At 48.7% G+C, this 14,942-nt stretch overlaps 1 protein-coding gene across 3 annotated transcripts; it reads right to left on the bottom strand.

Moving 5' to 3' along the window:
• Window positions 1–562: 562 nt before the first annotated feature.
• Window positions 563–14,355, bottom strand: LOC144155109 (uncharacterized). 3 transcript variants are annotated; one of them, XM_077686362.1, is made up of 3 exons: window positions 14,005–14,355; window positions 1,943–2,071; window positions 563–780 (listed from the first exon to the last, which is right to left on the bottom strand). In XM_077686362.1, exons 1-3 carry the CDS (start codon window positions 14,198–14,200, stop codon window positions 656–658), a joined length of 450 nt encoding a protein of 149 aa, XP_077542488.1. In that variant the 5' UTR covers window positions 14,201–14,355; the 3' UTR covers window positions 563–655. The 3 variants fall into 3 exon arrangements, with proteins under 3 accessions (XP_077542488.1, XP_077542486.1, XP_077542487.1); XM_077686360.1 differs by lacking the exon at window positions 14,005–14,355 and adding an exon at window positions 4,328–4,634; XM_077686361.1 differs by lacking the exons at window positions 563–780; window positions 1,943–2,071 and adding exons at window positions 7,954–8,177; window positions 9,189–9,317 and having other exon boundaries at window positions 14,005–14,349.
• Between the last annotated feature and the right edge of the window lie 587 nt (window positions 14,356–14,942).

Genomic DNA, 14,942 nt, shown 5'->3' with positions numbered 1-14,942 from the left:
CTTGCAGTTGAGCTACTAGACCGTTTAAAATTTCACCGAACAGCCAACAGCATTCAAAGTACGCCATACCAATTTCTTTAAGCGGGCCCATTTACATATCTTTTATGACTGAAATTTTTCTGCTCATAGATGTTACGTATGAAAACACTCTGCCTTCTCCACTTTAAACTGAGCAGCCGGTGCCGACTGTTGCATCCTTTCAACAAACATTTCGTTCGATTCTCACGCCAAACGTGAGACGGCAATGCGAGAAGGCGCCAGAAGAACGTGCCATAATATGGGTGCCTGAATGCGCGCACTCGCCGCAGCTCCGGCGGCAAGCGCGTGCATTTAACCATAGTGCCATGGAAGCCGAAAGAAGTTCGGTAAATGACCGGTACCTCTATTGGTAAAAGCTAAGTTTGCAAACTTTTACAGCTTATGACTGTTTTTCTTGACCCTCTTCCTAAAAAGATGGAAGCATACACGCAACTTCTGGTAGACATAAATCTTCATTGCTGCTCCAACTTATGTAGTTGCAAACAGGGTAAAACATGCGCACAACCCGCACAGAAACGTGCAGTGCAGGCAGAATGATGACTTTATTTCAAGTGTCTGAGCGTGCGCACCATGGACGCATATGCATCCGCGGAATGGGTTCTTCACGATGCAGACGCTATCTCTGAAGGCAGACAGGGCAACAAGTGTTGGGGCACGTGAACGCCTCCGTGCCGTCGGGGCACGCGCGGCAGAACACGACCGCGCAGTTTGGCCGCTCCGAATCACCAACACCGTCGCATTCTGGGCCAAAGAGAATAACTACGTTATCACTCAACTCCCAGGAGCGACAGCTGTCGTGCTCCCCCATGCATGAATACAAAGACTACGTCACATTAGCGGAAACACGATTGTGCAATGATACTCCATCATAAAAATAAATACACCCAGGAGGATGGAGAGAGGAAGGAGCTCAGACAGCCGATAGTTAAGAAGGAAAATGTATGCAAACCAGGTGAGGGACACGACGAGGGCCGCGCTTTCATGGGATATGATTAACTCAGCCGTGAGTGGCTAGTACGCGGCGTAAACGGACACCGAAAATACACAATACCCTAGTCCGAATTCATAGTTGCAGTACAATGGAGAATGCAATGTTGAGAAAAAGCATGCGGGATCTTCGATATACCATAGCCGAACGTTTGCGGGGCGCCAGCTACACGCCACCCTTTCACCCGAGTCGATGTGGCGGGTCAGTGTGCTGGGGAGGCGCAACATGTCTTCGCTTCGGAGCAATGGGCAAAGACCGCGGCAGTTCAGTGCACTAAGATTGCCACAATAATTCCGGACTATCGCTGGGTCACTGACGATTTCTTTTGTGGCGAAAGCTACACTGCGCTACCTCCGGGAGTCTTCGCGGGGTGACCAGTTTTGACCTTGAGAGCTAGAGGTGAAACCACACCCCCTTCAACGAACGCCCGGCATGGAGCAGCGGCCCGATGGCGGGGAGATAGGCGCAGGGGAGCGATAGGCGAGGAGGGAACGTAGACGCGCGCGGGATCTGTGTTGTCGCCGCCTGACAGAGGAAGTCGAGGAGACCGCCGCCGCAGCGATAAGCGCGCGCCACGAAGGTAGGCCAGGAGGCTACGTGCGGTGCAGAGCCGTGTGCGTTGGCGGAACACGAACATCCAGCTGTGCCGCTCGTGCAGCGGCGAGGCTCAAACAGCGCCGTGAGGCGAAAAAAGATTATGAATAAACAGCGTATTCATCGCAAACATGTCTTTACAACATTGCGAAACCATACCTCGACCCCACCTCGACAATGGAACTAGCTAGGGCAGCGAAGCTTTCGCTGTAGTGTTAACCAACGCTAAACCACAGCAATCTTTCGGCCTTCGTCGCCTCCAAGTAATTGAAACTTGTCCAGAAATTCAATACACACAATGCGGACCGCCCGACGTCTTACCTTTTGGGAGACATTTGCTGCAGCAGTCGCAGTCCGGCGTGTAGGAACCGTACGCGCACCTCACCTGCGGACACCGCCGCGGCACACACGCAAGCAGCTGGCGCGCGCACTCCTCGCTTAGAAATTGTTCTGAAAGAGCGAACAAGAAGCCGGTGTCGTTACTTGATGGACACAAGGCAGGAAGCTGGCGAGCAGTTGCAGAAAGACAAAGCAAGTGCGCAAATACTACACCTCCCCTTCCCCTTGTCATCAGCAGGTCCAGTTATCACCCATTTTAAGCTGTACGTACTGAATTACTCCCCGAATACGTGCCCATTGCACTTCACAGGAATGGATTATTGGGCGGGTTGATATCTGTCTATGTTGCAGCAGCCCGGGATGACACAGAAGCAAGACAAACGACAATACGGTTACTGTAAACTTGACTGAATTTTACATAAAGTAGAGCTTGCGCGTATTATCTGTTTCGTCACGCGCTGTTTGACTATGCCTATAAACGTCGGTGACTCACCATCGATGCATTACAAATTTCATTTAAGAGCTCTGAGGCGCTCTCAACGTGCTAAGCCATTTGGCGTGAAGAGTATAGTCGTAGTAATTTCGGATAGAGTAGCGTGGAAAAGCTAAACCGAAACCAGCCTGAAGCACTCATGGATGCGCGTTGGTGATTTGCTCTTGCTCCTAGCCTGTTGTTCTGGTACTAAAGCTTAGGGTTAAAAGGCTTTATTTGTGTTGAGCCCATTTACAAAATGTCTACATCACCAGGGCAGTTTTGGTCTGGGGCAGTGAAGGTTGGCTTGGTGTCCAAGTGATAGATTTGGCAGTGATTGAGAAAGGGTGCGCCGGTTGTATGCGGATGTAATTTCTTGTAGCGAGAAAACGTTTTAAGGTAAAACTTACATATTTGTGGTACTATTATCTACCGAGAAATACACCATTCTGTATATTTTAGAATTTCCACGTCATCTTTACCTTGTTAATGTATACGCGATGTTTGCAAATTGCAATGAAGGCATTCTGTACGTGCTTAACGAAACATATTTAGATAAAAGGCACCAGAATGAGCCGTGTACCCTGTTATGAAGAAAGCAAGTAGGCGAAACACACAGGCGTAAAGAGGGGAGCATGCAATCGTTCCAGACATCAAAAGTGTCAGCAACAGTAAAGAACGAGGTGCCAGCCTATGCAGAAAGCGGTAGCTGACGATAGTGCGCGGGCTAATCAGCGAGGTTGTCGGCATGCGCTGGAGCAACTGAGTGCATAAGGTTAACGCTCGTGCGCCTAGATCATCAGCCGCCCAAGATTCTCAGGTGGCTATCGCAAGCTGTCGCTCTGTGCATAAGCTAGCACCCGCTTCTTTGTTGTTACTAACACTTCTGACGACTGTACATCCCAACTGCTTTCAGACCCCCCTACAGAAAGTTAGAAAATACATCGGGCTCACCCGAAGTCTGTTGCAAGCGAGCATTGCTCTTTTATTTGGGTGATGTTTATGGCAAACCGATGAACTTTTGCTCCGAATTCGTTGTCAAACGAATATCAAACCTAAGCTGACGCCGGCGGGCTTGCAGGAAACCCACCCAACTTGTAACTCAAGCGTGCGTGCGGTACCTTTGTTCTCACCTACGCTCCAGAAACTTGGGCCCTTATGGAGAGGCACGTCTGCAAATAACTGCGATGAGGGCACCGACTCGTGCGAGAAGAGATGATAGATGTAAGGGTAGGAAGCAAGCATTGAACTAATCTTCGGCTTGACATAGCTCGGAGCGACAGAATAGTTGCCGTGCAAGGGGGAACATACCGAAAGATGTAGGGAACACGGTCAGGGAGGGAGGAGCAAAGATGTGCACACTGCTGGTGCAGGATAGAACCGAGTGGCCGTCACTATTAAGAAAGACCTTCATCCTACTAATGTGAACGACCAGTGGCTAACAATTTCAACGTAGAAAAATAAAACCGTGAAACACGGGACCGGAAGGTGATAAATAAATGGACAAATGCTTAATAAAATTGATCCTTTAGCTGGGACACTAAAAAAAAATAGAAGTTTTGAAAACGTTTTATACTAAGGATAAAATAAAAGCTGCTAGCCAGAACAATGCTACCAACTTCTTTTCTCCAAGCGTTTTGACCTACCGCAGGGGGTTCATTTGTAAATGAGTGGTCCTTTCGTTTGTTCCACCCGTTAAGAGGGAGAAAAAGGTCGTTTACTATCCAATCGTTGGAATCAAAAGCTATGTTTGTTATCGTTAAAGTGGGCGTACAAGGTTCAAGTTTAAAAAATAACTTACGCTGATATTTAAGGTCAAGCGGATGAAACCCATCCGGCGGTTACCCCATTGAACGCGTTGCAAACAAAGCGGTGGCTTGCGATTGGGCGCTCACCGTTATTTATGCAGTTCTGGCAACACTTGCAGGCTCCGGAGGTGGTGTTTGCAACGTCCCAGCACGTTGCCAGACCCCTGACGTAAATGCAGTGCGGGTCGCGGGCGCACACGGAGTCCGGGCATCGCGGCAGCGACGGCCCCGGAGTCTGCGCCTGTGCCAACAACGCCACCGTCGCCAGAATGAGCCACAACATCGTCGAAGTTCTCCCTCTTGCTCCCTGGCGTGCGCACGCGACGATTGGCAGCGATGTGAGGTCGCGCAGCCGCCGACAGACTCGCACAGCCGCTGCTGCCTCGGCGCTTTCTTGTTTTATTTCCCCACTTCACTTTTCGCCACGTACGGTCATCTGTGTTTTCCTTGTATTGCCTTTCACTTGTGACACACTCGCACGCACGCACACAGCAGACGCTTATCCGGCAGCATTTTTTTTTTCGTCTGTCGTTATGTTAACTGGAACGAGAAATACGCCATACGCCACTTCTTCTGGACACACTGCTGAGAGTGGAGGACTTGCCGCTTTTCAAACATTATCTTGGTCTACAGTTCCACTGCCACCGTTAGCTAAGTCTTATCTAGCGAACTGGCTCTACACGTGGCTTTTCCTGACGGCGGTTCGTGCTTTTTGCGTGCCGCTCATACAAATCAACAAACAAAATTGGAAATGTCGCAAGTAGCGACACCCGTTGGAGGTAATAAATGACTCTGAGACGTAATTGAGATATTCATATGAGCAATATCTTTAGAAGTCACAATTATCAGTGTATTACGGGTGAAAGATGCAGGAAGAAACACGTGATGCTGCTCAAGACTTCTTCCACTGAGAATTTGCAGAATGACTGCGATTTAGAATCATGCGCGTCTTCAGTGACACTATGAGAACGGCCATCGCATGACGCATGTGTGATTCGATTTTTAGAGTGAAGCTGCCTATGACTTAGTTCAGGGGAAAAGTATGTTGACCTGTGGAGGCTAGCAATATATAACCGGATATGTATAATGGTAATTAGCATAAGTGCACCCAAGGGCTAGTGTTCTGGGTTTCCATCTTGAAGGGCTCCTGGTGTGACGTTTTGGCCAGTGTTTTTCCTGTCTAGCTGGAAGGGCTTCTGGAGCGACATTTTGGCTGGTGTCTTTCACTTATAAGCACGCGCACATCACTGGTTGCACCTTTATGCATGCACGGATGTTGGACAGGGTGCACACGCAGCTAGTCTTTATGGACTGTGCGGCTCAGGCGTTCTGTGCATCGGCGCTTGAGCGCGCTCACCCGCCTGCAAGGGATACCTGCCGCTGCGCGACCCTAAAGACTTTCTACCTGACCTAGTCTCTCCTCCATATATTCACACTGCATTGTATACACGTGTACCCGTTGAGTGGGTGCAATAACCGCAGTGCATCCTTCTTTTCTCATTTCATTCGAATTAATAAACAACACCGATGACATGCCCATTGTGTTAGTGAGAGAATTCAACGTGGACGTCTCACGGCCCGATGCGACCTGACTACTGTCCTCCGTGGTCGAGCGGTTTGGGTTGGTGTGTTACACACACAGTAAGATGCCTACGATGCGGGAAAGCAATGGATAGCCCCGTGTTTGTCCGCTAGAATGGAACTCTGGACCTCCTAAGTTTCATTCAGCAATTAGGTAGGAAGTGTGTTCAATCGCAAATTACAAACAAACGTGTTTTTGAAGAATGGCTTGCGTTCGGGCTAGTTGGTATTCCATAACGTTCATCTTAAGCGTAGAAAAACACACGGACACAGAAGACAAGGACAAGCGCTACTTCCAACTCAATTTTATTGAATTAGGGGGAAATATATAGCAGCAAAAATACAAGAGATGCAGAAATGGTTACGATTATACAGATATTAAAATAACGGAATCGCTTGTCACTGTCCCACACGTGTCAGTCACTACCACGAGCAGTTCTTTAAAAAAAAAAAAAAAACGCTGCCTCCTTATCGGACAAGGCTACCGATGTCGTACTGACACACTCGAAATCGCCTAGTTGCATTTCAGCTGCCTCCACTATCTCCCGCGTGCGCTGATCAGAGTCGTGAAACAATATCACCGAGTTTCGAAAGTACGGCTCACACTTGGGGCATTCACCGCAGTGAGTCGATAGGTTCCCATCCTTTCTTTTGTGTACGTTATTTTGATGTTCGCGCAACCTGGAGTTGACGCACCGTGCCGTCTGCCCTACATATACCCTTCTGCAGGCTAACGAAACACGGTACACGACCCCTCTATCGCATTTCACGTACTTGTTTTGGTGTCCAACGCTACAGCAGTATATTCTTTTTCTACAGGACATGTATCTTTGCTGAGCCTCTGGAGCTTGATTGGTGAGGACATTACAACGCGAACGCCAGCCCTCTGCCCTTAACTGCGCCCGATCGGGTCGCTGCGCCCGATTCCAGCTTCATCCGTGCGTTTGCCTCAGGCTGTTGCGACGCTGTTTCCGGTTGGTGGTGATGATGTCCTTCCGAGGACGCTCCATGAGTACGGCTGCTGCGGACAGTGTGCGTCCACCGAAAATCGCCCAATGTGCATAGTAACGCTCTCGCGGTAATATCGCGGTGTCTCCCGCTTTGCTGCGTACTCACGTTCAAAATGTGCGGCTTCACTCCTCTGAGCAGGCATCCTATCTAACGTACTCAAACGCCTTGAGACAGCAGTGCATGCGCGGAGCTTTTAGATCCGAAGTTAGACAGTGATCATGTATCAAAGGTTGTGCGTTCTGTTATTAGCATTTCCTTGTATCCACCCTGCACACACTGAAAAGCAGTAGTTGATCATCTCCACCACACCCGACAGCGCACCGTAATGGCCAACCATCCCGATCAAAGGAGCAGAGTACGCCAATAACGAGACCGAGCATACGATATAACTAATAAAATGGGGTATACGCTGTGACGTTACGCAGCACACTAGCGATTGCCACACGTAACTTGCCGATTACACCAAAATTGTGCGGGAAAAAATGAGTACACGCAAATACCTTACGTTTTTAGCGAGCGCAAAGTGGCAGAAACTTAGAAACAACGCGAAAGTTACAAAGTAGGCATCGATGAAGCTGTTACCCACGTTCAGCAACTCGAAAGTTTAAAATTGTACCGAACAGCCAACAATATTCAAACTACGCCATTTCTATGGGAAGCGATCCTATGGAAAACGGTCCGATTTACATGTCTTCTGACGAAAATTTTGTGGCTGATATAGATGTTAGGTATGCAAACACTCTGCCCTGTCTACTTCAAACTGACGAAGTGCTTCCAACTGTTCCAACCTTCCGACCGACGCTTCGTTCAACTCACACAGCAACCGTGAGATGGCGGTGCGAGAGGGCGCCAGGGGGGTATTGACAAATCCACCGCGGAAGCCGAAACAAGGTCGGTATAGGTGGGTCGAGTTTACATTCCGGTTAATGACTAACCTGTTTCGGTGAAAAACTTAAATGACAAATTTCTATGGCCCTTTATTGCTTTTTATACCCTTTCCAACAAAATGAAACCATGAAACCACACTTGCAACTTGCTGGTAGACAGCACAACCTGCTCTGCTGTTCCAAGTTATGTAGTTGCTACCAAGATAAAACATGCACGCAAACCGCACAGAAGTGCACAGTGCAGACAGAATGATGGCTTTATTTTATGTTCATGTGAGTGGACACCAAGGGCGCGTAGGCAACCACGGAATGGAGTCCTTCAAGACGCCGACACTATCTCTGCAGGCAGACGGGGCAACAAGTGTTGGGGCACGTGAACGCCTCCGTTCCGTCGGGGCACCCACGGCAGCGCACGACCGCGCAGTTTGGCCGCGGTGAATTACCCAAGCCGTCGCATTCTGTGCAAAAGAAAATAATTACATCATCGCTCAGCTTCCATGTGGGACAGCGGTTGTGCTTCGTAGTAAATGCAAGGACTATACGTCCCATCAGCGGAATTCATTCTTGTGCAGTTATACTCTTTTATTAGTTTAGATGACGTAACCACCGAGTGAGGGAGGAACGAAGCTCAGACAGCCAATACCCAAGAGGGGAAATATCGGCAAGACAGATAAGCTAAACGCCGAGGCCAGCGAGCTTGCATGGGGTATGGCTAACTCGGCCGCAGTGGCCAGTTCGCTGCGTAAACGAACAGCGAAAATTATAAGGCCCCAGCGCGAGTTCATCATTACAATGCAAGCGTGAATGCAAAGCTTAGCCTCTTCAGACGCTTTGCTTCACGCACCACTTCTGCCTAAACACTTTCGAGTGGCTTCGATCTGCCTCCAACACGTTGCACCGCTGCTCGTTCCTGCCGCCGTGTAACGGGAGGGTTGATGACGATGGCGTGTTCATCTGCCTGCCTGTTGGCTCGCTTAGCTGCGTTCCTCCACTCCCTGACTTCATCTGCGGCGTAGTGGCGCCAACGGCCACCTTTCGCTACGGCTGAGTTTAGGCCCACGCTATGAAACGCTTGGCGCTATGGAACTGTTCCGAGACAAGTGGGTTAGGGTTAGACAAGTGGGTCGTCGAGGCATACGCCTACTTCGACGCCGGCTTTTTCGTACAGTGGGCCATTCACTGCTTTCGCATTACGAAGTCAGCATGCGGGGACCTCCATAGGCCATAGCTTAACTTTTGGCGACGGCTGGAAGTTACACGCGACACTTCCACCAGAGCCAATTTTGCAAGGAGCAACACGTCTTTGCTTTGGGGTACTGGGCAAAGACCGCAGCCGTACTAGGTTGCCGTAACAATTCCTGACTATCTCAGGGGGGCTGATGATTTCTTTTTTGGCATTCGTAGTCCCCAAGTAGTAGGAACTCGCCCAGAAATTAAATTCGCACAATTCAGACCGCTCGACGTCGTACCTTTTGGGAGACAGTTGTTGCAGCAGTCGCAGTCCGGCTTGTAGGAACCGTACCTGCACCTCACCTGCGGGCACTGCCGCGGCACGCAGGCAAGAAGCTGCAGCGCGCACTCCTCGCTTATAAATTGTTCTGAAAGAATTGAAACAAGAAGCCGGGGTCATTACTGGATGACCGCAAGGCAGGAAGCTCACAAGCAATTGCAGAAAAAAAAAGGAAGAGTAAACGCTACACATTTGACATCCCTCCCCCCATTGTAGGGCCAGCTAACCCTATTTTCGACTGTATGTACTGAACTAGTCCCCGTGCCCACTTAGCTTGACAAGGATAGGTAACTGGGCGGGTTTGCAGCCATTCATGTTGCAGTAGCGCGGGACGACACAGAGGAGCAAGACATTCGACACGTATACTGTCAACTTCACTAAATGTCAGCATATATAAGTAGAGCTCGTGTCGAAGGTGCGTATTGTCTGTTACGTCACGCGCTGTTTCAGTATGCCATTAAACGCCGGTAAGTCACCATCGATGCATTGCGAGGCTCATTTAAGGGTTCCTGAGGCGCGCTCAACCGGTTAACCGGTTAAGCCACATAGCGGGAAGAGCACTTGTATTTTCTACGTGTGGATATATATATATATATATATATATATATATATATATATATATATATATATATATATATATATATATATATATATATATATATATATATGCAGTTATTTCGGAACATCCCGCGAGAACAACCAGACGGAATTGAGAAAAATGGCGGCCCGCGAGATCGCTAGACGGCTCGCCGCAGATCCCGCAATAAATAAATACATAGTTTGGGTGTGGTTGAGTTCTTTAGCAGTTCTCTGGGCAATGCACCTGATGATCCCCACCGTGGTTGTTCAGTGGCTAAGCTATTATGTGGCTGACTCCGAGGACGGGGGACCGAACCCGGCCTTGGAGCCTTGGAGTCCGTTTTTCTGATGGAGGCAAAGAACAAAAACGCCCGTGCGTAGAGATTTCGGCGCACGTTAAAGATCCCAAGATTCGTAGCCTTCCACTTCGGCGCTCCTCATAACCCAGGTTTAGCGTCGGCGTGTTAAACCACCAAGTTCTGGGTTTGAATTGGGGCGATAATGCCCGATTTCGGTTCGGGAAGCGCGGAAAAGCCAAAAAGCCATTCTGGACCACCGACAGAAGTTCTTGCTGATAGTCGTTTATAGGAAAGGAAGATCGTGTTGTTGGTGGCCTTCTATGTATAGTCCGCAAAGCCGCGAGCCGCGGCAGCCGCGGCAGCCGCTCTTTCGCGAGACAGAAGGTTAATCTGCGTCTCTGGTGGTTAGCCCGCACTCCCACTGCTGCAGGGAGGGGAAAGGGATGGGGTTTGGGTGGTAGGGGCAAGAACCATACTAGGTGATATGTGGTGTTCAAGGGGGAGTTTGTCTGGAAAAGGAGAACCACTGGTCCAGATGGAAGAAAGGGATGGGGAGGGAGGGAAAGGGAAAAAAAATCGAATCACCTCCGTCTAACGACGACAATAGTTGAAACCCGAAGTTTTCTTGCGTGTGAAAATAAAATGGTGAAGTGCCAAAGTCAAAGCCGCTGCATTCAAACTCAGAGTCAAGTGTAAACCACCTGCGAGTCAAAATCCAAGCTCAGACGACAGCAAGCGAATCCCTCACGAGAAAGTTGAGCGCCCCCCCTCGACCGTGTCGGAAGGGTGCAATCGGATAAGCGTCGCCGACATAACGCCAGGTATTCAGCTTCGATTCCGACCTAAGGGTGCTTTCTTGCTTCTGTCATCACCACCATCATGTGCCCTCCCATTGTGTAAATTAGCTTTCTTGCAGTGCGTTTTGTTTACGACACCGCCATCAGTGAGAAGGAAAGCTTGGCTTTAATAAACAGATTCTGGTAGTTTCCGAAGACTCAGTTTAATAAATGAATGGGCGAGTTCCTGGTATGTGCAGTTAATGGGCCAGTTCATGGTATCAGAACTACAGGGAGTAGTTCGGCACAGGTTCGTCACTTGGATACAGCTATGGTCGTTCGTAGGGGTAAATGGTTAGTGATATGTTGTGTAGGATTTTTGTGGTGTCGTATGTTTGGCTTTGTAGGCGTCGCCAAAGGAGTGCGTCGTTGTTGTTGAGAGAGGGGTGAGGGAGGGCGTAGACGAGGCGATTTTGTCAGTTGTGGTAACGGATATCTGTATAACGGTTTGGGACTGGGAGGTGGTTAAGGGATTCCGGTATGTCTTTTCTGCTTTCTGGGAATGACCGGGTAGTTAATTCGCAGGAAGCGACGTGTGCCGTCTCATTCCCTGATAGTTTATGGCGCGACCTGGTGTCCACGCAATGTAGATGGTGAGTAGCTACTAGTTGGACGTTCTGTTGACCTGCTGTTGAACTTTGTCTAGAACTTCGCGGCAGCGCCCGTCACCACTTGGCCAGCCCCTGGAGAGCCCCTCCGAAGATCGTTTCGCTCGCGCGCCATCGCCAGGAGCCACCTGTTCGCCCGCGTGGATACTTTGCACCTCTGAAGGCGGCTTCCTCATTTGGTGCTGCAGTTACCCTTCCCCGACGCGCTATCCCCGGTTCACGCTCTGATTTTCTGTGCGATTCTGTGACCCTAACGAAGATTTTTGTGCTACACGCGTTCGATGAAATATGGAGATCTAAGGCTGTCGCCTTGAAAAGTTTAGTGTAAGCTGAGAAACGCGTTCTCTTGCTCAGGCGCCATTATTTCGCTCTGTTACCTTCATTCCTGCAAGCTTGAGAGACCGACGGAACGCAGTGGGGCACGTACAGAATAAAAATTCAGCGTTCTTTCACTGTGTGAAGAAGGATGACCAACGAAGCTGGGCGCAGCTCCAAGGAGTGCACGAAACAAAACACATTTGTTTGTAATTTGAGATTGAGCACACTTCGAAGCAGTTCGCTGAATGAAACCTAAGAGGACCAGACGTTTTATTTTAGCGGGCAAACATGGGGCTGTCCGTTCCTCTCCAGCAAAAAGTCATGTATTGACAGCAGACAGGAATTCTGGACAGAAAGTGAGCAATTACTTAGTTCCGACAGGAACTAAGTAATTATGAAAAGTAAATGAAACTTGGCGTAACGTTAGCGACGTGGTAGCTTGTAATTCTCATAAAATTGGAGGGGGGGGGGGGGGATTGTTTCGATAAAAAAAGAGTCACAGCCGTTTTCTGTAACTACACTCCCTCCGTAAGGTGCCATGTATTGACAGCAGCCAGGAGTTCTGTAACGTTTACAACTTCACTGTGAACTAAGTAATTTCGACAAGTAAATGAAACTCATCGTAATGATAGAGTCGTCTTAGCAGCCAATTTCAGTATAAATTTTGTCAAGATACTTACGTTAGATTCAGACCTACAGAGCGTGTTACACGAGCTCTAGCGCGAGTGCGTGCGATTCTTTGTTTATACTCGACTTCCGTTGACGCACGCTAGATGGGGAAAGCGATACAGCGTATAACTGCTAGCCAAAACAGCCTGCCTGGAAGGTTTTCTTTCCGCCAAGCGCCTCGTTTCAATGAATCTGGCAGGGTGCTTCATTTGTAGATCATAGTCACTTTTGTTTCAGTTTGTTCCATCGGTTAAGAGGTGGAAAACGGGTCGTTTACTGTCGACCCGTGGGACTCGAAAGCCATATATGTTATTGATAAAGGGGGCGGAGGATGTTGCAGCCCCTCGTTCCTGCCGCCATGTAACATTACGTCCCACTGAGTTCTCCCGTGCTCTCTCTATCTGCGCTGTACTGACGTGGATGACCACATGTCGCTACTGCCGAGTTTAAGATCCCGGTGTGAAACGCCTCGTGCTATGGAAAGCTTCCGAAAAAGACACTCGTGGCCGCTGCCCAGTTAAACATGGCACTATAGAAGGCCTCGTGGTACGGAAACACTACCGAAGGAGCCGTTCCTGTTACGGACGCTGAACGCCGGAAACCGGATTTTAATGCGTGGCATTCTTTGCCGAGTACCCCCACAGCCAGGACTGTGTAACGCCCTGCATTTCCACAAAAATGCAGATAACGCGGAAGTTACCCCTGTAAGCGCTACAATGGCGTAAATGGAGATAACTGGTCGCAAGAAATTTTGAAAAACTAAAAAAATAAGAAAAATATAAAATAATTACGGAAAATGGCGAACCGTGTAACGCCCTGCATTTCCACAATAATGGGGATTTCGCGAAAGTTCCAAGTGTAATCGTTGTAATAACGTAAATGGAGATAATTGGTCGAACGACATCTTGAAAAACTAAAAAAATAAAAAATATATCTAAAAATTACGGAAAATGTCAAAACATATACCGTATGGCATTTCCACAGTAATGACATTTCGGGAAATTTCCACCTGTAATCGTTCTAATAGCGTAAATGGACATAATTGGTCGGACGAAGTTTTAACAAACTAAAGACATAATAAAAATATAAAATAAGTACGGAAAATGGCGAACCGCGTAACATCCTGCATTTCCACGATAATAAAGATTTCGCAAAAGTTTAACCTGCAATCGGTATAATAGCGTAGTTGGAGGTAATTGGTCGGGCAGGATTTAGAAAAAAAAAATGAATGGAGAAAACTCACACTCAAGACAGGTGGCATAAGAATGCTACGCATTAGTAGATAATTCATGAATTTGTGCAGTTTTTTTTTTTTTTTTTGCTAAATGGGCCATTTGAGGCTTTCTCCTTAAAACGAAATAATGTGGAGATTTGGGGGTCAACCGGATGAAATCCACCGGGAGCATAGTTTCCACGGTCACCCCGTTGAACGCATAGAAAACAAAGCGGTGGCAGTGGGCGCTCACCGTTATCGATGCAGTTCTGGCAACACTTGCAGGCTCCGGAGGTGGTGTTTGCAACGTCCCAGCACGTTGCCAGACCCCTGACGTAAATGCAGTGCGGGTCCTGGGCGCACACGGAGTTCGGGCATCGCGGCAGCGACGGCCCCGGAGTCTGCGCCTGTGCCAACAACGCCACCGTCGCCAGAATGAGCCACAACATCGTCGAAGTTCTCCCTCTTGCTCCCTGGCGTGCGCACGCGACGATTGGCAGCGATGTGAGGTCGCGTATCCCGCCTAGACTCGCACAGCCGCTGCGGCCTCGGCGCTTTCTTGTTTTATTTCCCCAGCTCCTCTCCACGTGCGGTCATCTGTGTTTTCCTCGTATTGCCTTTCACTTGTGACACACTCGCACGCACGCACACAGCAGACGCTTATCCGGCAGCACTTTTTTTTTGTCTTCCGTTATGTTAACTGGAACGAGAAATACGCCACTTCTTCTGAGAGCGGGCGACTTGCGGCTTGTCAACCATTATCTTTCTCTCGAGTTCCACTGCCACCGTTGGCTAAGTCTTATCTAGGAACTACCTCTGCGCGTGGGTTTTCCTCACGGTGGTTCGAGACCTCTTACCTCTTCCCTCTGTCGAAAGGCAAAACTTCGCCATGTGAATATTATCTGTTTAATAACCACTTTCTCTCTCTCTCTCTCTCTCTCTCTCTCTCTCTCTCTCTCTCTCTCTCTCTCTCTCTCTCTCTCTCTCTCTCTCTCTCTCTCTCTCTCTCTCTCTATCTATCTATCTATCTATCTATCTATCTATCTATCTCGTGCTTTTTGCGTGCCGCTCATGTAAGTAAACAAACAAAATGAAAAACTTCTCAGGTATTGACTCCCGCTGAAGGTAATAAATAAGTTAACACTTAGACGCAATTGTGATATTCATACGGGAAATATGACTTTAAAAAAA

This window comes from Haemaphysalis longicornis, unplaced genomic scaffold, assembly GCF_048455015.1.
Source record: "Haemaphysalis longicornis isolate Haplotype H1 unplaced genomic scaffold, Haemaphysalis longicornis Haplotype H1 scaffold_1, whole genome shotgun sequence".
Taxonomy (NCBI): Eukaryota; Metazoa; Arthropoda; class Arachnida; order Ixodida; family Ixodidae; genus Haemaphysalis; species Haemaphysalis longicornis.
The sequence above is the reverse complement of the archived record's forward strand: the minus strand, read 5'-3'. Positions and strand labels throughout refer to the sequence as shown.

What these genes read in the sequence shown, in the direction of transcription:
- LOC144155109 (XM_077686362.1), bottom strand. Translation starts at nt 14,200, where the DNA reads ATGTTGTGGCTCATTCTGGCGACGGTGGCGTTGTTGGCACAGGCGCAG. An exon ending in CCAGAACTGCATCGATAACG is followed by an intron (nt 2,072 to 14,004) that starts GTGAGCGCCCAC and finishes TCGCTCTTTCAG; the next exon opens with AACAATTTCTAAGCGAGGAG. An exon ending in CAGCAAATGTCTCCCAAAAG is followed by an intron (nt 781 to 1,942) that starts GTAAGACGTCGG and finishes TCTTTGGCCCAG; the next exon opens with AATGCGACGGTGTTGGTGAT.